This window comes from Ascaphus truei, chromosome 3, assembly GCF_040206685.1.
Source record: "Ascaphus truei isolate aAscTru1 chromosome 3, aAscTru1.hap1, whole genome shotgun sequence".
In the NCBI taxonomy this organism is placed as follows: domain Eukaryota; kingdom Metazoa; phylum Chordata; class Amphibia; order Anura; family Ascaphidae; genus Ascaphus; species Ascaphus truei.
The window spans coordinates 8,779,053-8,800,171 of NC_134485.1; the positions used below are offsets into that span (position 1 = coordinate 8,779,053).

At 47.1% G+C, this 21,119-nt stretch overlaps 1 protein-coding gene across 2 annotated transcripts in view; it reads left to right on the top strand.

Annotated features, from left to right (window-relative positions):
* The window catches only part of STYXL2 (serine/threonine/tyrosine interacting like 2), a 79,924-nt gene that overhangs the window by 36,456 nt on the left and 22,349 nt on the right, over positions 1–21,119 (top strand). For both annotated transcript variants that reach the window (XM_075593601.1, XM_075593602.1), the window contains exon 3: positions 20,802–20,896. In XM_075593601.1, coding sequence (XP_075449716.1) covers positions 20,802–20,896 — 95 coding nt within the window. The remainder of the gene's footprint in view (positions 1–20,801; positions 20,897–21,119) is intronic.

The window sequence follows — 21,119 nt, forward strand, 5'->3', positions numbered from 1 at the left end:
CCCTAATATCTCACTATACACCCCTCTGCCCCTCCTTACACCTCACCCTAATATCTCACTATACACCCCTCTGCCCCTCCTTACACCTCACCCTAATATCTCACTATACACCCCTCTGCCCCTCCTTACATCTCACCCTAATATCTCACTATACCCTCCTCTGCCCCTCCATACACCTCACCCTAATATCTCACTATACCCCCCTCTGCCCCTCCTTACATCTCACCCTAATATCTCACTATACCCTCCTCTGTCCCTCCTTACACCTCACCCTAATATCTCACTATACACTCCTCTGCCCCTCCTTACACCTCACCCTAATATCTCACTATACACCCCTCTGCCCCTCCTTACACCTCACCCTAATATCTCACTATACCCCCCTCTGCCCCTCCTTACACCTCACCCTAATATCTCACTATACACCCCTCTGCCCCTCCTTACACCTCACCCTAATATCTCACTATACACTCCTCTGCCCCTCCTTACATCTCACCCTAATATCTCACTATACACTCCTCTGCCCCTCCTTACATCTCACCCTAATATCTCACTATACACTCCTCTGCCCCTCCTTACACCTCACCCTAATATCTCACTATACACTCCTCTGCCCCTCCTTACATCTCACCCTAATATCTCACTATACCCTCCTCTGCCCCTCCTTACATCTCACCCTAATATCTCACTATACACCCCTCTGCCCCTCCTTACACCTCACCCTAATATCTCACTATACACCCCTCTGCCTCTCCTTACATCTCACCCTAATATCTCACTATACACTCCTCTGCCCCTCCTTACACCTCACCCTAATATCTCACTATACACTCCTCTGCCCCTCCTTACACCTCACCCTAATATCTCACTATACACTCCTCTGCCCCTCCTTACACCTCACCCTAATATCTCACTATACCCTCCTCTGCCCCTCCTTACACCTCACCCTAATATCTCACTATACACCCCTCTGTCCCTCCTTACACCTCACCCTAATATCTCACTATACACTCCTCTGCCCCTCCTTACACCTCACCCTAATATCTCACTATACACTCCTCTGCCCCTCCTTACACCTCACCCTAATATCTCACTATACACTCCTCTGCCCCTCCTTACACCTCACCCTAATATCTCACTATACACTCCTCTGCCCCTCCTTACACCTCACCCTAATATCTCACTATACACCCCTCTGCCCCTCCTTACACCTCACCCTAATATCTCACTATACACTCCTCTGCCCCTCCTTAAACCTCAGCCCTAATATCTCACTATACACCCCTCTGCCCCTCCTTACACCTCACCCTAATATCTCACTATACACTCCTCTGCCCCTCCTTACACCTCACCCTAATATCTCACTATACACCCCTCTGCCCCTCCTTACACCTCACCCTAATATCTCACTATACCCTCCTCTGCCCCTCCTTACATCTCACCCTAATATCTCACTATACACCCCTCTGCCCCTCCTTACACCTCACCCTAATATCTCACTATATACTCCTCTGCCCCTCCTTACATCTCACCCTAATATCTCACTATACCCTCCTCTGCCCCTCCTTACACCTCACCCTAATATCTCACTATACACCCCTCTGCCCCTCCTTACACCTCACCCTAATATCTCACTATACCCTCCTCTGCCCCTCCTTACATCTCACCCTAATATCTCACTATACCCTCCTCTGCCCCTCCTTACACCTCACCCTAATATCTCACTATACACCCCTCTGCCCCTCCTTACACCTCACCCTAATATCTCACTATACACCCCTCTGCCCCTCCTTACACCTCACCCTAATATCTCACTATACCCTCCCCTGCCCCTCCTTACACCTCACCCTAATATCTCACTATACCTTCCTCTGCCCCTCCTTACACCTCACCCTAATATCTCACTATACACCCCTCTGCCCCTCCTTACACCTCACCCTAATATCTCACTATACACCCCTCTGCCCCTCCTTACACCTCACCCTAATATCTCACTATACACCCCTCTGCCCCTCCTTACACCTCACCCTAATATCTCACTATACACCCCTCTGCCCCTCCTTACACCTCACCCTAATATCTCACTATACACCCCTCTGCCCCTCCTTACACCTCACCCTAATATCTCACTATACACCACTCTGCCCCTCCTTACACCTCACCCTAATATCTCACTATACACCCCTCTGCCCCTCCTTACATCTCACCCTAATATCTCACTATACCCTCCTCTGCCCCTCCATACATCTCACCCTAATATCTCACTATACCCCCCTCTGCCCCTCCTTACATCTCACCCTAATATCTCACTATACACTCCTCTGCCCCTCCTTACACCTCACCCTAATATCTCACTATACACTACTCTGCCCCTCCTTACATCTCACCCTAATATCTCACTATACACTCCTCTGCCCCTCCTTACATCTCACCCTAATATCTCACTATACACCCCTCTGCCCCTCCTTACACCTCACCCTAATATCTCACTATACACCCCTCTGCCTCTCCTTACATCTCACCCTAATATCTCACTATACACTCCTCTGCCCCTCCTTACACCTCACCCTAATATCTCACTATACACTCCTCTGCCCCTCCTTACACCTCACCCTAATATCTCACTATACACCCCTCTGCCCCTCCTTACACCTCACCCTAATATCTCACTATACACTCCTCTGCCCCTCCTTAAACCTCAGCCCTAATATCTCACTATACACCCCTCTGCCCCTCCTTACACCTCACCCTAATATCTCACTATACACTCCTCTGCCCCTCCTTACACCTCACCCTAATATCTCACTATACACCCCTCTGCCCCTCCTTACACCTCACCCTAATATCTCACTATACCCTCCTCTGCCCCTCCTTACATCTCACCCTAATATCTCACTATACACCCCTCTGCCCCTCCTTACACCTCACCCTAATATCTTACTATATACTCCTCTGCCCCTCCTTACATCTCACCCTAATATCTGACTATACCCTCCTCTGCCCCTCCTTACACCTCACCCTAATATCTCACTATACACCCCTCTGCCCCTCCTTACACCTCACCCTAATATCTCAATATACCCTCCTCTGCCCCTCCTTACATCTCACCCTAATATCTCACTATACCCTCCTCTGCCCCTCCTTACACCTCACCCTAATATCTCACTATACACCCCTCTGCCCCTCCTTACACCTCACCCTAATATCTCACTATAAACCCCTCTGCCCCTCCTTACACCTCACCCTAATATCTCACTATACCCTCCCCTGCCCCTCCTTACACCTCACCCTAATATCTCACTATATACTCCTCTGCCCCTCCTTACACCTCACCCTAATATCTCACTATACCCTCCTCTGCCCCTCCTTACACCTCACCCTAATATCTCACTATACACCCCTCTGCCCCTCCTTACACCTCACCCTAATATCTCACTATACCCTCCTCTGCCCCTCCTTACACCTCACCCTAATATCTCACTATACCCCCCTCTGCCCCTCCTTACACCTCACCCTAATATCTCACTATACATTCCTCTGCCCCTCCTTACACCTCACCCTAATATCTCACTATACACCCCTCTGCCCCTCCTTACACCTCACCCTAATATCTCACTATACACCCCTCTGCCCCTCCTTACACCTCACCCTAATATCTCACTATATACTCCTCTGCCCCTCCTTACACCTCACCCTAATATCTCACTATACCCCCCTCTGCCCCTCCTTACACCTCACCCTAATATCTCACTATACACTACTCTGCCCCTCCTTACACCTCACCCTAATATCTCACTATACACTCCTCTTCCCCTCCTTACACCTCACCCTAATATCTCACTATATACTCCTCTGCCCCTCCTTACACCTCACCCTAATATCTCACTATACCCTCCTCTGCCCCTCCTTACACCTCACCCTAATATCTCACTATACACCCCTCTGCCCCTCCTTACACCTCACCCTAATATCTCACTATACCCTCCTCTGCCCCTCCTTACACCTCACCCTAATATCTCACTATACCCCCCTCTGCCCCTCCTTACACCTCACCCTAATATCTCACTATACATTCCTCTGCCCCTCCTTACACCTCACCCTAATATCTCACTATACACCCCTCTGCCCCTCCTTACACCTCACCCTAATATCTCACTATACACCCCTCTGCCCCTCCTTACACCTCACCCTAATATCTCACTATATACTCCTCTGCCCCTCCTTACACCTCACCCTAATATCTCACTATACCCCCCTCTGCCCCTCCTTACACCTCACCCTAATATCTCACTATACACTACTCTGCCCCTCCTTACACCTCACCCTAATATCTCACTATACACTCCTCTTCCCCTCCTTACACCTCACCCTAATATCTCACTATATACTCCTCTGCCCCTCCTTACACCTCACCCTAATATCTCACTATACACCCCTCTGCCCCTCCTTACATCTCACCCTAATATCTCACTATACCCTTCTCTGCCCCTCCTTACACCTCACCCTAATATCTCACTATACACTCCTCTTCCCCTCCTTACACCTCACCCTAATATCTCACTATATACTCCTCTTCCCCTCCTTACACCTCACCCTAATATCTCACTATACACTCCTCTTCCCCTCCTTACACCTCACCCTAATATCTCACTATATACTCCTCTTCCCCTCCTTACACCTCACCCTAATATCTCACTATACACTCCTCTGCCCCTCCTTACATCTCACCCTAATATCTCACTATACCCTCCTCTGCCCCTCCTTACACCTCACCCTAATATCTCACTATACACCCCTCTGCCCCTCCTTACACCTCACCCTAATATCTCACTATACACCTCTCTGCCCCTCCTTACACCTCACCCTAATATCTCACTATACCCTCCCCTGCCCCTCCTTACACCTCACCCTAATATCTCACTATATACTCCTCTGCCCCTCCTTACACCTCACCCTAATATCTCACTATACCCTCCTCTGCCCCTCCTTACACCTCACCCTAATATCTCACTATACACCCCTCTGCCCCTCCTTACACCTCACCCTAATATCTCACTATACCCTCCTCTGCCCCTCCTTACACCTCACCCTAATATCTCACTATACACCCCTCTGCCCCTCCTTACACCTCACCCTAATATCTCACTATACACCCCTCTGCCCCTCCTTACACCTCACCCTAATATCTCACTATACACCCCTCTGCCCCTCCTTACACCTCACCATAATATCTCACTATATACTCCTCTGCCCCTCCTTACATCTCACCCTAATATCTAATAATACACCCCTCTGTCCCTCCTTACATCTCACCCTAATATCTCACTATACCCTCCTCTGCCCCTCCTTACATTTCACCCTAATATCTCACTATACCCTCTTCTGCCCCTCCTTACATCTCACCCTAATATCTCACTATACCCTCCTCTGCCCCTCCTTACACCTCACCCTAATATCTCACTATACACCCCTCTGCCCCTCCTTACACCTCACCCTAATATCTCACTATACACCCCTCTGCCCCTCCTAACACCTCACCCTAATATCTCACTATACACTCCTCTGCCCCTCCTTACACCTCACCCTAATATCTCACTATACACCCCTCTGCCCCTCCTTACACCTCACCCTAATATCTCACTATACCCTCCTCTGCCCCTCCTTACATCTCACCCTAATATCTCACTATACACCCCTCTGCCCCTCCTTACACCTCACCCTAATATCTTACTATATACTCCTCTGCCCCTCCTTACATCTCACCCTAATATCTCACTATACCCTCCTCTGCCCCTCCTTACACCTCACCCTAATATCTCACTATACACCCCTCTGCCCCTCCTTACACCTCACCCTAATATCTCAATATACCCTCCTCTGCCCCTCCTTACATCTCACCCTAATATCTCACTATACCCTCCTCTGCCCCTCCTTACACCTCACCCTAATATCTCACTATACACCCCTCTGCCCCTCCTTACACCTCACCCTAATATCTCACTATAAACCCCTCTGCCCCTCCTTACACCTCACCCTAATATCTCACTATACCCTCCCCTGCCCCTCCTTACACCTCACCCTAATATCTCACTATATACTCCTCTGCCCCTCCTTACACCTCACCCTAATATCTCACTATACCCTCCTCTGCCCCTCCTTACACCTCACCCTAATATCTCACTATACACCCCTCTGCCCCTCCTTACACCTCACCCTAATATCTCACTATACCCTCCTCTGCCCCTCCTTACACCTCACCCTAATATCTCACTATACCCCCCTCTGCCCCTCCTTACACCTCACCCTAATATCTCACAATACATTCCTCTGCCCCTCCTTACACCTCACCCTAATATCTCACTATACACCCCTCTGCCCCTCCTTACACCTCACCCTAATATCTCACTATACACCCCTCTGCCCCTCCTTACACCTCACCCTAATATCTCACTATATACTCCTCTGCCCCTCCTTACACCTCACCCTAATATCTCACTATACCCCCCTCTGCCCCTCCTTACACCTCACCCTAATATCTCACTATACACTACTCTGCCCCTCCTTACACCTCACCCTAATATCTCACTATACACTCCTCTTCCCCTCCTTACACCTCACCCTAATATCTCACTATATACTCCTCTGCCCCTCCTTACACCTCACCCTAATATCTCACTATACCCTCCTCTGCCCCTCCTTACACCTCACCCTAATATCTCACTATACACCCCTCTGCCCCTCCTTACACCTCACCCTAATATCTCACTATACCCTCCTCTGCCCCTCCTTACACCTCACCCTAATATCTCACTATACCCCCCTCTGCCCCTCCTTACACCTCACCCTAATATCTCACTATACATTCCTCTGCCCCTCCTTACACCTCACCCTAATATCTCACTATACACCCCTCTGCCCCTCCTTACACCTCACCCTCATATCTCACTATACACCCCTCTGCCCCTCCTTACACCTCACCCTAATATCTCACTATATACTCCTCTGCCCCTCCTTACACCTCACCCTAATATCTCACTATACCCCCCTCTGCCCCTCCTTACACCTCACCCTAATATCTCACTATACACCCCTCTGCCCCTCCTTACACCTCACCCTAATATCTCACTATACACTCCTCTTCCCCTCCTTACACCTCACCCTAATATCTCACTATATACTCCTCTGCCCCTCCTTACACCTCACCCTAATATCTCACTATACACCCCTCTGCCCCTCCTTACATCTCACCCTAATATCTCACTATACCCTTCTCTGCCCCTCCTTACACCTCACCCTAATATCTCACTATACACTCCTCTTCCCCTCCTTACACCTCACCCTAATATCTCACTATATACTCCTCTTCCCCTCCTTACACCTCACCCTAATATCTCACTATACACTCCTCTTCCCCTCCTTACACCTCACCCTAATATCTCACTATATACTCCTCTTCCCCTCCTTACACCTCACCCTAATATCTCACTATACACTCCTCTGCCCCTCCTTACATCTCACCCTAATATCTCACTATACCCTCCTCTGCCCCTCCTTACACCTCACCCTAATATCTCACTATACACCCCTCTGCCCCTCCTTACACCTCACCCTAATATCTCACTATACACCTCTCTGCCCCTCCTTACACCTCACCCTAATATCTCACTATACCCTCCCCTGCCCCTCCTTACACCTCACCCTAATATCTCACTATATACTCCTCTGCCCCTCCTTACACCTCACCCTAATATCTCACTATACCCTCCTCTGCCCCTCCTTACACCTCACCCTAATATCTCACTATACACCCCTCTGCCCCTCCTTACACCTCACCCTAATATCTCACTATACCCTCCTCTGCCCCTCCTTACACCTCACCCTAATATCTCACTATACACCCCTCTGCCCCTCCTTACACCTCACCCTAATATCTCACTATACACCCCTCTGCCCCTCCTTACACCTCACCCTAATATCTCACTATACACCCCTCTGCCCCTCCTTACACCTCACCCTAATATCTCACTATATACTCCTCTGCCCCTCCTTACATCTCGCCCTAATATCTAATAATACACCCCTCTGTCCCTCCTTACATCTCACCCTAATATCTCACTATACCCTCCTCTGCCCCTCCTTACATTTCACCCTAATATCTCACTATACCCTCTTCTGCCCCTCCTTACATCTCACCCTAATATCTCACTATACCCTCCTCTGCCCCTCCTTACACCTCACCCTAATATCTCACTATACACCCCTCTGCCCCTCCTTACATCTCAGCCCTAATATCTCACTATACCCTCCTCTGCTCCTCCTTACATCTCATCCTAATATCTCACTAACCTCCTCTGCCCCTCCTTACATCTCACCCTAATTTCTCACTACACACCCCTCTGCCCCTCCTTACATGTCAGCCCTAATATCTCACTATATACTCCTCTGCCCCTCCTTACATCTCACCCTAATATCTCACTATACCCTCCTCTACCCCTCCTTACATGTCAGCCCTAATATCTCACTATACCCTCCTCTGCCTCTCCTTACATGTCAGCCCTAATATCTCACTATACACCCCTCTGCTCCTCCTTACATCTCAGCCCTAATATCTCACTACTGTATATACTCCTCCTTACATCTCAGCCCTAATTTCTTGCTATGCACCATCACGACTCTTGCGTTCTGCTCAAGGATGTCTTCTCTCTACCCCTTTTGTATCTAAACCCCTCATCTACCTAAAACATCTCTCACTGACTGCCCCACACTTCTGGAATGCCCTTCCCCTCAATACCCGACTAGCACCCTCTCTATCCACCTTTAAGACCCACCTTAAAACCCACCTCTTTAACGAAGCATATCAGTAGCTCCGTGGCTGATACTTTACATCTCATACATCGACCTTGGCCCCCTGCAGACACACTTACCAGAACACCCTCCTACTGTCTCTGTACATTCTTCCTACTTGCCGCTTAGATTGTAAGCTCTTTGGGGTAGGGACTAATGTTACTGTCATTTCTGAAGTGCCTATCCCCATTATGTGTTATATTATTATGTCACGTGTATTACTGCTGTGATGCACTATGTACATAGATGGAGCTATATAAATAAAGATATACATATATACAGTTTATTTATTTATAAAAATGTGTTACCAGGAAGTAATACATTGAGAGTTACCTCTCGTTTTCAAGTATGTCCTGGGCACAGAGTTATAAAAAAATACATGGTTACATTAAAAGAACAGGGTTATACAGTCAATTCACAGACATTTCATGGACAGATAGATTTGGAAAATTGGGTACAGGGGATAAAGGGCTGGTGAGTTTCAGATAGAAATAGAGCAGCTTTAACATCACTTTAACATCCCCAAACATTAGCGAACGGCTCACATCCTTTGGCGGCCCTTCGGCTGCGCCAAAGGCTGTCCGCCTTTGTGGCAACGCAGATGTACACCGGGGTGGTTGAGATTCATAACAATAAACCACTAAAGGTATAGGATTTGAAAGCACAATCAAGCGCTTAGTAGAGCGTTTCAGCACCGGAGGACCTTCTCTATTCCAATTCTGTAAAATAGCTATTTGTATTTTGGGCTGGATTGTTCCTTTAACCTCAGTGTTCTAATGCTGTCTAAGTAACTGCTTACATTCTGGGTCATTTCATTTTTGTTGATGTTCCACCTCGTCTATGCGATGGGGCCCTCTAGTGGACAGACAAGGAACAGTCAGAACCCGAATGTCACGCAGAGGGTAAAGAAGCCCTTTCTCACATTGGCAATATATATTCGAGTTGCTATTTATTAAAGTCCACTAGTTTGAAAACTGGTACAACAAAAAGATAAAGACCTCGATTCACTGAGCACTGATAAATCAGGGAAAATAACGTAGCGTTACCTAAAACCGGTCCGAACAGACATATTCACTAACATAACTATAGGCAAATAAATCCCCCATCTGGTATCTGACCTCCTTTGTGTTGCTTTAACGTCACGTTATTTTAATGCAACGTTACCCTGAAATAATGTGTTGATACTAAAGTCTTAGAATGACCCCCATCCAGACGTTGAAATATAGCTTGGAGGAGAGAGACTACCGAGGCCAGGTGATACAGGTCTAACTATTACGCACTTCTTAAAATGGGAATCCCTTAGTAGCCCAAGTGGCAGGTTAGTTAGTAAAGGGCAACCCATGGCTAGCTTGCCCCTAAGGGCGACAAAGGAGTTGATATTTACCTACTCCCCCATCCCCTTGCATACCAAAGAGGCTGTAAAATATTCCACTCCCTGCCACTAGCCGGTCCATAAACCCCCATATAATGCAGCGTAGTGACTAGAGTATGCTTATGAATGATAATGCCTCGTTTGCATATCCTCGGCACGTCCCTATCACTAACTGTCGTTATAGTTAAACGCTGCGCTCTTTACTGGGGGGAAACTGTGCCAAAGTGCCGTTCGCTGTATTAATGAGCGCAGCGTAACTATTAGCACTAAACCTATAAGGGCATGTCCTTGGAAAGACATGAGAATTCATTTTTTTAAATGAAGGGTAACCTAGCTCCGTTCTCCTTGGAGAGCAGAACCTCGTGGCACGTTGAGGTTTGGGGAGAGAACCATCCCATTGGAAGAGAGGTGGCTGAGCATTAATGTGGCATGATATATCGTGTCCTGGCAAACGTGCTGTTGGATTTGCTATGTGGGGATACTCATTGCTTGTGATGCAGAGTAAGGCTGATACACCACCTAGTATTAGCTAGTACCAGAAAGCGTCTGTGTTCCAGATGTAGGAAGACACTGGCTCCGGCGCTGTGGTCCGAGAAGCAAATGTTCGCGGCGCCAGAGACCGTGTTTGGAGAGTATGTATGGATATCTTTATTTATATAGCGCCACTAATGTAAATAGCGCGTCACCGCAGTAATACACGGGACAATCATATAAATAACAAATAATACAAATAACACATAATGGGAATAAGCGCTTCAGACATAAACGTAACATTTAGGGAAAGGAGTCCCTGCCCCGAAGAGCTTACAATCTAATTGGTAAGTGCGTACAGAGACAGGAGGAGGGCGTTGTGGTAAGTGCGCCTGCAGGGGGCCCAGGTCGATGTATGAGGCGTTTGCCGCGGTTGCTCTGCGGGGGGGTTTGTTGCTCCCTAACGTGATCCCACCGCAATGTTAATCCTCTTGTGCCGGGAACACCGCGGTGGCGTGACCGAGGGTGGCAGCGGCTCCGAAGACAGTTAGCTTAGCTACACCTTTAAGTGTATCCTCACCCCTTACAGCAGGGAGTACTGCTTTTAACCGTTCTGTTCTTAGAACATGAATACAGAAAACACCGTTAGACATTGTGGGCGAGGATCCTCGCCCGTTATTCACCAGACCGGATTGCAGAGTGTTGCATTCTGGGCCAGGACGCCATCCCCGACCTTTGTCCCTTTGCTAAGCCCAGGGCGTCCTCAACTCCAGTCCTCAAGACCCCTAGCATTTCAGCTTTTCAGGATTTCCCTGCTTCAGCACAGGGGGCTCAATCAGTGGCTCAGTCTTTGACTGTGCTGAAGCAGGGATACCCTGAAAAGCTGACCTGTTGGGGGGGGGGGGTCTTGAGCACTGGAGTGGAGCCCCCCTAGCTTAGCCCATGTCCTGACAGAGGTGTAAAACTTTCCAAAATGCATTCGCAAATGTTTTTAGTTTTTTTTAGACCAAATTCGATTCCTGCTTCCCAGAACATTGAAGGGTTCAGCTTTTTTCAGAAGTCACGCGTTTCCCCCATCAGTTTGCCGTTTCCGCCAGTGGATCGCAGCTCGGTCACCCCTCCCCGTCTCTCTCTCTCTCTCTCTCTCTCTCTTTCCCTATTCTGCGCACTCAGGTGAAAGCTTCGCACATTACTACTACCTGCCCGGGAGGCCTGAAGCATTTCTCTGCAACGTCTGGCAGTGAAACCGTTAAACAGCCTCCCATCATTAAGATACGTCTCAATTACATTCCCACCAATGTCTCCTTCATGCTCCCTCCGGTGATTCGCTTGTGTTAGCGAGAGCTCGCGCTGATCTCATCAACGTCTGCGTCTCGCTGACAACTTAAAGCCCATTTGATGTGTATATTTTTTGTACACGGTTAGTGCTGCCCGCGCAGTTTAGCAACGCAAAATAACAAAGTAAGCACAAAGCATCGGAGTGCGCCTCAGGAGATGTTCCTGCCGCAGAGGCCCAAGGTTTCCCCCTCTTTTTATTCTTTTAATTAAAGTTGCCACTTTGAGAAACCGAAATCTGGGATGAGAAGGTTAAAAAAAACAAAAAAAATACTGGGAGGGTTTTTCTAACGCCTGCGGCAGCAGACACAGCACTTGGGCCCTCTTTATATTCTTTAGGAAGCTAGGAAATGTCAATCGATATTTACAGCAAATAAAAATACCACGTGTGAGAGCACATTCAGGTCTGCAATCCTGCTCTGCCCCATTATCTCTTGGCACACAGTGCTTCCACTGCAGCAAGGGATTCTGGGTAATGACATGCAAATAAGCACCTTTTCCTTCTAATCCATTTTTTTTCTTAAGTTTTTATTAATAATTTTTCAGAATTTAGGGAAGGGGATACATAAAAGAAAAAAGGGAGGGGGAGGGGAGAGGGAACATTGATACATACAATCCGGTGGAATCACAATTGGGGAAGGGTTGGGGGAAAGGGAAGGGTACAGCATTTATACATGTACAACACAATGAACATCAGATTTGATACAAAGTAGATCACACCGTTCGGAAAATGTTTAATCTCAATATGGGGATATACCAGCCTGGTGCACCCAAGGGGTCCAGGTCACTGAGAACTGTGAGGTACAGCCAATTAGATAGTATATATGGAACAAATATCTGCCTATGTGCCAAATGTTGTTTATTTGGTGTAGAGATGGAGGGGCAGGTTGTTTCCAATTCTTGGCGATAGTGCATCTAGTGGCATTTAAAATGTGGGAAATAATTTGGGTTTCTTTTTTCTTTTGGTTGCCTAGCAATATATATAGTGAATCATGGGGAACATTGATTCCCACGATCCTATATAGTATTATTTTGAATCAAATAACAAAAGATCCTGCCACCTGGAACCCACATATAATCTCCTGGTTTGGGAGGATAGCAACTATTAAAATGAATATTCTACCTAGACTCCTCTATCTTTTTCAAACTCTCCCAGTTAAAGTCTGCCAGAAAAATCTAAATAATGTATAAAAGAAAATATTGAAATTTGTATGGCAAAATAGACGCAAAATAGACATTCTCTATAAATCTAAATCAGAAGGAGGTTTAGCTCTCCCGAATTTACAAAAATACTATAGAGCATCCCAATTGGGGCAATTAATTAGTTGGCATGCAAACCCAACGAATAAACGATGGATAGAGCTAGAGAATTTGATTTGCTCGCCATTTGTAATTTAGAATCTCCTTTGGCTCAACAGAAAATCTAAACCAGCTGGAATCTACAGGGATCCAGTGATATATTTTGCCTGTAATCTCTGGGACTCTCTTAAATCCAGGTTTAAGTTACAGTAACTAGCCTCCCCTCCCCCAAGCAACCTCTGTTTGCGGACCCCTCCCTTCCTTTTTAGATGGGTAAGCAACAAGCCAACCATTGAACCCCAAAAGGACTCTTAAGAGTCAACAATATTCTTATTCATGGGAAGGTCCCCTCCTTTGCATCATTACAAACTGGCCATGATATTTCCTCCTCTGAAGTTCTCAGATTTCTCCAGATCAGACACTATATTCAGTCTATCTACAAATCAAATCGATCCCACGATCTCACTTTGTACGAGGATTGGTGTTTGCAACAGTCTCATAACCTGACTCCCATTAAAAGCAACCAAATTCCTGATAAATATATGATCTCCTGGGAGAAAGCTTCAAACATCACTTTAGATCGGGATATACAGGTATGGGGGGCCGCCTCCAAAAACTCATTGTGTGTTGTGATCAAGGAGAACATCTACAAACTAATATTCGGATGGTACATGACTAGGTCACACTCTTTCCTCCCAGGTGTCTCCCTGTTATGTTGGCGTGGTTGTGGTGAAATGGGGAATATTCTGCACATATTCTTGTCATGCCCTAAAATCCAGCCACTATAGAGGGAAGTGTTTGCCCTTCTAATCCATTATAACATAGATCCCTATAAGCTGATTCCTGCCGTGTTACAGTGTTTTCAGCACAGCCAGGGTTAAAGAAGTGCAGAGCCGGTGCACCTACTCACAGAAAGCTACTTTCAACCTTTTGGGTCCCCTCAGTGCGCGGATGATCCAACATTCTGTACTGCGCCATCCAACATTCTGTACTGCGCCATCCAACATTCTGTACTGTGCCATCCCACATTCTGTACTGCGCTATCCCACATTCTGTACTGCGCTATCCCACATTCTGTACTGCGCTATCCCACATTCTGTACTGCGCTATCCCACATTCTGTACTGCGCCATCCAACATTCTGTACTGCGCCATCCAACATTCTGTACTGCGCCATCCCACATTCTGTACTGCGCCATCCCACATTCTGTACTGCGCCATCCCACATTCTGTACTGCGCCATCCAACATTCTGTACTGCGCTATCCAACATTCTGCACTGCGCCATCCCACATTCTGTACTGCTCTATCCCACATTCTGTACTGCGCTATCCCACATTCTGTACTGCGCTATCCCACATTCTGTACTGCGCTATCCCACATTCTGTACTGCGCTATCCCACATTCTGTACTGCGCTATCCCACATTCTGTACTGCGCCATCCCACATTCTGTACTGCGCCATCCCACATTCTGTACTGCGCCATCCCACATTCTGTACTGCGCCATCCAACATTCTGTACTGCGCCATCCAACATTCTGTACTACGCCATCCCACATTCTGAACTGCGCCATCCAACATTCTGTACTGCGCCATCCCACATTCTGTACTGCGCTATCCCACGTTCTGTACTGCGCCATCCCACGTTCTGTACTGCGCCATCCCACGTTCTGTACTGCGCTATCCAACATTCTGTACTGCGCCATCCAACATTCTGTACTGCGCCATCCAACATTCTGTACTTCGCTATCCCACATTCTGTACTGTGCTATCCCACATTCTGTACTGCGCTATCCCACATTCTGTACTGCGCCATCCCAGATTCTGTAATGCGCCATCCCACATTCTGTACTACGCCATCCCACATTCTGTACTACGCCATCCAACATTCTGTACTGCGCTATCCCACATTCTATACTGCGCTATCCCACATTCTGTACTGCGCTATCCCACATTCTGTACTGCGCCATCCAACATTCTGTGCGGCGCCATCCAACATTCTGTACTGTGCTATCCCACATTCTGTACTGCCTATCCCACATTCTTTACTGCGCCATCCCACATTCTGTACTGCGCCATCCCACATTCTGTACTGCGCCATCCAACATTCTGTACTGCGCTATCCCACATTCTATACTGCGCTATCCCACATTCTATACTGCGCTATCCCACATTCTGTACTGCGCTATCCCACATTCTATACTGCGCTATCACACATTCTGTACTGCGCCATCCCACATTCTATACTGCGCCATCCCACATTCTGTACTGTGCTGTCGCACATTCTGTACTGCGCGGGATGAGTAACTGAATAGAAAATAAACTCAACAAATATCCATGTTTAAATAGGAAGGACTTTCATCCAACATTGTAACACTGAGAGTGGCCGTTTAATTAAATGCAGGGTGAGGCATTAAGCTACGTATTCAACTCGTGGTAAGAGGATAGTAATAATTATATATGCAAAGATATGCCCCTATACGTGGTGAGACACATTAAAATAATTATATATGCAAAAATATGCAGTTTATCATGGTGAGGCGTATTAAAATACAAATTACACATGCAAATTATGCAACTAATATGTGCAAAAATATACCGCAAACAATAATTAGCCTTTTCACCTCATAGTGAGAGGTGAGCAGAAAATAGCATGCAAAAATATGCAGCTAAAAACATTTGCATATGTATATGTGTGCATGTATTTACATATATAAACAGGTTGCATGTTTTTGCATCTCTAATTCAGATTTGAATATGTCTCACCACAAGTTGAATAGGATAACCAGCGTGAGTGGGAACTCTCCGGCTCCACATTTCTACATCTGTATACAAGATGTGCATATTGTACACAACGCCTGAGAACCGTACAGAATTGTTACATATATAGCTTTTTCCGCAAGGTTCGGACTTGCTTGTCATCGGCACGGGTGATGGTGACATTGCCATTTACTGCTGGAAAAGCCCATTCTCACACTTGGTTGAAAGGCTCACGGAGAGTTTTCATTCTACGAAGCCTACAGAGTCCTCATTGGGTATAAATGTTGGACTTTTGAGGGCGGCACTTAGACATGTGAAATGACTGCAGTATAGGACCGGGGACTCTATTGGACAGATTCATGAAGCACCAGCATGGGTTGGCCGTTAGCGCAGCCGATTCGACGTTAACTCCCAGTGACTAACCGAGGCATGGTGAATCTGCCTCTTTGTAGCTCTGTCTCTAAATAAAGGTTACTGCGCTGGAGTGCTGCTCACCGCACACATGCGCAATCACGTGCGTGCATTAGCAGAACTTGTTAAAGGTTTATCCTTTTGGGATTTCTCAAAAGGGCTGGAGGTTAGACAGCAAAAACCCCATTCCCTGCATCCGTGCACTGAAAGGCGCATTACCATCCCAAATCACCTTTAGGCTAAATACATCATATGAAAGTGTAGTCCGTGACATGTAATAACCCTTTCCCCAAGAAACAGAGAAAACAGATGTGTAATCAGTTTTAGCTTGAGGATGGTCACTCTCTCTGTGAGACTGCTTCCTCTCTGAGATTCCCTGCTTGTCTCAGATGGTCACTCTCTGTGTGAGACTGCTTCCTCTCTGAGATTCCCTGCTTGTCTCAGATGGTTACTCTCTGTGTGAGACTGCTTCCTCTCTGAGAATTCCCTGCTTGCCTCATTCATTTACAATGTAAGGTGAGACCCGTCTGGCAGGGGTTAAACCTGACTTCAAACATTGCATCTGCACATTGGGCTGCATGGCTACTTGATCGTACCTTGGGTTTAGGCCAGAGATGGCCAACTCCAGTCCTCAAGGGCCACTAACTGGTCAGGATTTCAGAATATCCCTGCTTCAGCACCAGTGGCTCAATCAGTGGCTCAGTTGAAACTGCAACATCTGTGCTGAAGCAGGGATATCCTGAATACCTGGGCTGTTGGTAGCCCTTGAGAACTGGAGTTGGCTACCCGTATGGCACATTTTATATATATTTTTGCAATAATAATTTTTACTTATGCTTGTTTTCAATATTTAAATAAGGCATTAAAAGGTAACGATACTGTGTTTAATGCAAGACTGCCCCACACTATGAGAACAAGGGGACACAGCTCTTTGAGACATTGCTCTAAAAGGTTGGCGGCATATTTATGCGACAAGAACATTGCAAAATGTATCTCGTTCCTCCCCCTCCCCCCCCTCCCTCCCCCCTCCCCCCTCTCCCCCTCGGCTGGCCAAAGGGGTTCGTTTTCTGCGTTGACCTTTCCTGCATTAAACGGGTTAAAAAGGAAGCGTCCGTTAAGCGTGAATAAAAGAAAGGGGGGAAAAAAACGGTGGTCATTTCGTTCTTTCTTTTTACATCGACGACCTCCGTGTTTTTTTAAAATGTATTTTTTTTTTTTCTCCGTTAAACCCAAATGTGGGGATTTTATGCTCTTATTTTTTTATTCTGCGGCGATTACAGCAGAGCTGAAAACGCAGGGTAGAAGGCGTCTTGCCTCCCAGCTCCCAGAATGCTTTGGGCAAAGATATGAAGGGAAGAAAAAAAACACACAGGGCTTGACAATCCTTCTCTCTCGACCTGTATCCAGATGGCTGCCCTAGTATCGATCCGCCTGTAATATATAACATGATGAATGTGGATGGTTATTTCTGTCACCTTGGATACAGAAAGCCCGAGTCCTCGCTGATTGAATCCCTCGCCATTATTTCCACTGCAGGAACAGGGGTTTTTTTTTATTTTTTATTTCTCCTTCTGATGTGTTTTCGTAGCGAGGTTGCGTACGTCACGGGTGGTTTTTGGTGCGCTTATAATTGGAAGCTGGGATGAAACCAGGAATCACGTACAAAAGGGGGGAGAGGGATAAAGACGGGGGGCTGTTGGTGGAGGAGGGGATTGTAGGATATGATGGGGCAGCATTGAAATGAAGTGGAAGCACGGAATAGAACCGGTAACTGTGTTTAATCTAACATATAATCTTTGGGAATCTCCAATTGACACGCTGCAATGTAAAGCAGTGCTTAGTATGACCATACACACACAGACAATAGTCTGCAGCTTCCTCTAACTCAAAATAACGACCCAGTATATGCCCACCGGTAATTACATGTGCTGACCCTGCTACCTGCATATAATGTTCTTTAACACCTTCCAAATACCAGCAGCAACCCCCCCCCCCCCCCCGCCTGTAGGGAATACTGGGGGCTGTTGCATATCCCTGGGGTGGAAGGAGGGCCTCACAGTGACCACCGGAGAGGTGTAAAGCGACCTTCAAGTATTTTTTTATTCTAAATCATTTAAGTGACACAAATAAAGGGCTATCTGCCGACAGAAAATAATATATTATATATATTCTCCCCCCCCCAAAGCAAGTCCTTTGCTGCCACAATCTGATGCTGTATTTTAATTATGCAAATATTTTAAATTCCTCAGTTGCACTCTTGAAATGTGTATATATATATATATATATTTTTTTTTTAATGACACGATATCCATTTAAAATGGCCGCTGCCATTCACACATATTAACCAGAGTGACGTTGCCATGGTAACTCCTAATGCCAGTGAATTCCAAAACGGTGAATATCCAGCAACGAGACAGAACCCGCTGATCACACCATTAGGGCATGCTAACATTTTATTGCACTTTTGGGGTATCACTGAGTCCCCAGAGTTCATTCAAGTGAGCCAAGCTCCGGGGATCCCCTGAAATATCCGAATCTATATCCATTGCGGTCTAGTGTTCACATAGATGTTTTTCCGGCTAGAGAAACCAACTGATATTTGGGGAACCGGAAGCCCCTGAAGCCCAGACCTCTCTGGGGCCCAAAGGCCAACTTTGGGGGTGAGGATAGCCACACTATAGTTCTAGCAGAAATGAACCAAGAATCACAATGCAACATTAATACCGACTCATACAATTCCTCGTCAATGATAACACCAGAGTGGAGACTGCTTTGTTCATATGTATATTTACACCCCTCCCCCCCCACCACCCAACCCCCCCCCCATCCCCGGGCAGGAAGGGGTTATATATACTTTAAATCTTCTTGCCGTTTTCTTTTCTTCAGCTAACTCACGATGAAATCTCTCAGTGCACTCTTTGGGGGCTTGGATTCATACTGATAGGTTGACCAGACGTCCCAATGTAACCGGGACAGTCCTGTTTTTATGGCCTCCGTCCCAACTTTTTGGGGTGCTGTCCTGGCTTTCTATGCCGCTGGCCACGCATGCGCGATTGGTGCTTGCCGGCTGCTCATGCGCATGCGCGATCAGCAAGCTCCAATCGCACCGGCGCATAAGCGACCGCAAACACTGATCGCATGAGCGGCCGGCAAGCGCTCTTCGCTCATGTGCAGTCGGTGCGCGCCGTTCACACATGCGCAGTCGGCAAGCGCCAACTGTGCCTGCGTGACATTTATCCCGTTTTTTGCTGGGACAAATATGGTCACCCTATTCATACAGTATGTTTAACGCACATATATGTGTTCTGTCTTTTCTATAAGGAGGTGCGTGTGTGGTTGGCGCGGTACAGGTAAAAACATACAAATCATGTTAGTGGCGGCACAGAGAGGTGAGGAATAGTAACCTTTGGATGGCCGGAGCTGGGACAGTTTGCTCCATAGAACTGGTCAAGTCAAAGTCACAGTGCTCAAAAGCTTACAATCAACTCCTGGCGCCCGGGACACAGCGAGATAACTGACTTCCCCAATGTGACAGGTAGCGGACACTCATTGAAGTACACCTGCCGCAAAGGGGGTGACCTAACACCACTAGAGCACTCTGGGGGTAGGGTTGCAAGATGGCTTCTCCAAAAATACTGGACACAATGGTGAAAGGTGCGACACGCTCGAGACACACACACACACACCTCTCTCCGCTCCATGCTGTTTCCTTATCTCCTTGGCCCCTCCCCCAGGCTCCTGACACCTTCTCCTGATTGGCTATCCTGAAAACCTGACCTGTTGGGAAGGGCGGGGGGGAGGCTTGAGGACTGGAATGGAGCACCCCTTAAATCACAAGCTGGCGCATATGGGGCACAACATGGCGGAAAGACCGGGATACATTGATACAAAGCGGTGAAACTGGTGCAATTTGCATACATATTGTTCCAAATCTTCTTTGTCGCGTCTCCCTTTCCATGTCATACAAAGCAGCCAAACTGGGGCAACACACGTGCAAAGACCGGCCCATATTTATCAAAGAAAAGGAATCGTATTGGCAGCAATTGGAGTTTTCCCTTCAATAAATATGGTGCAATTCTTTCGAACTGGTTTTCCCAGGTTTTATAGCCAGGAAACTGGAATAACGCCCTAAGTGCAGAAAGCTTAAGTGACCAAATGCATCAAAATATGAAATGCATGTTTAATAATTGTGGGTCTGTGAATCAATGTAGTACATTGAATGAAAGAATCACGAAGGTAAAGATTGCACAGTTTCCAGGTCAGTGGTTCCATTGTTCTAACCTTTTCTATTCCATCTGTTCTGGTCTCCAGCTTCTCGATGATATCGGATGCGTACACCGAGAGCATCTTCATGGAGCCCATCCACCTCTCGTCATCGGTGGCTGCTAAGCAGATCATAAATGAAGGTAAAACCGCACTCAATGTAACTGTGACATACAGCCTTGAATGTGCAGTCTCAATTTAACCCCATCCCGTGCCAGAGAGTCGTGCCACGTCCGTGGCCACAGATCTCCTGCACTTACTGATCCCTGATTGCCTAAAGTACTCAAAAGGCCAGCAACGGGCAGTGACGTACAGTGCACATCAGGGTGGCCAACTCCAGTCCTCAAGGGCCACCAGCAGGTCAGG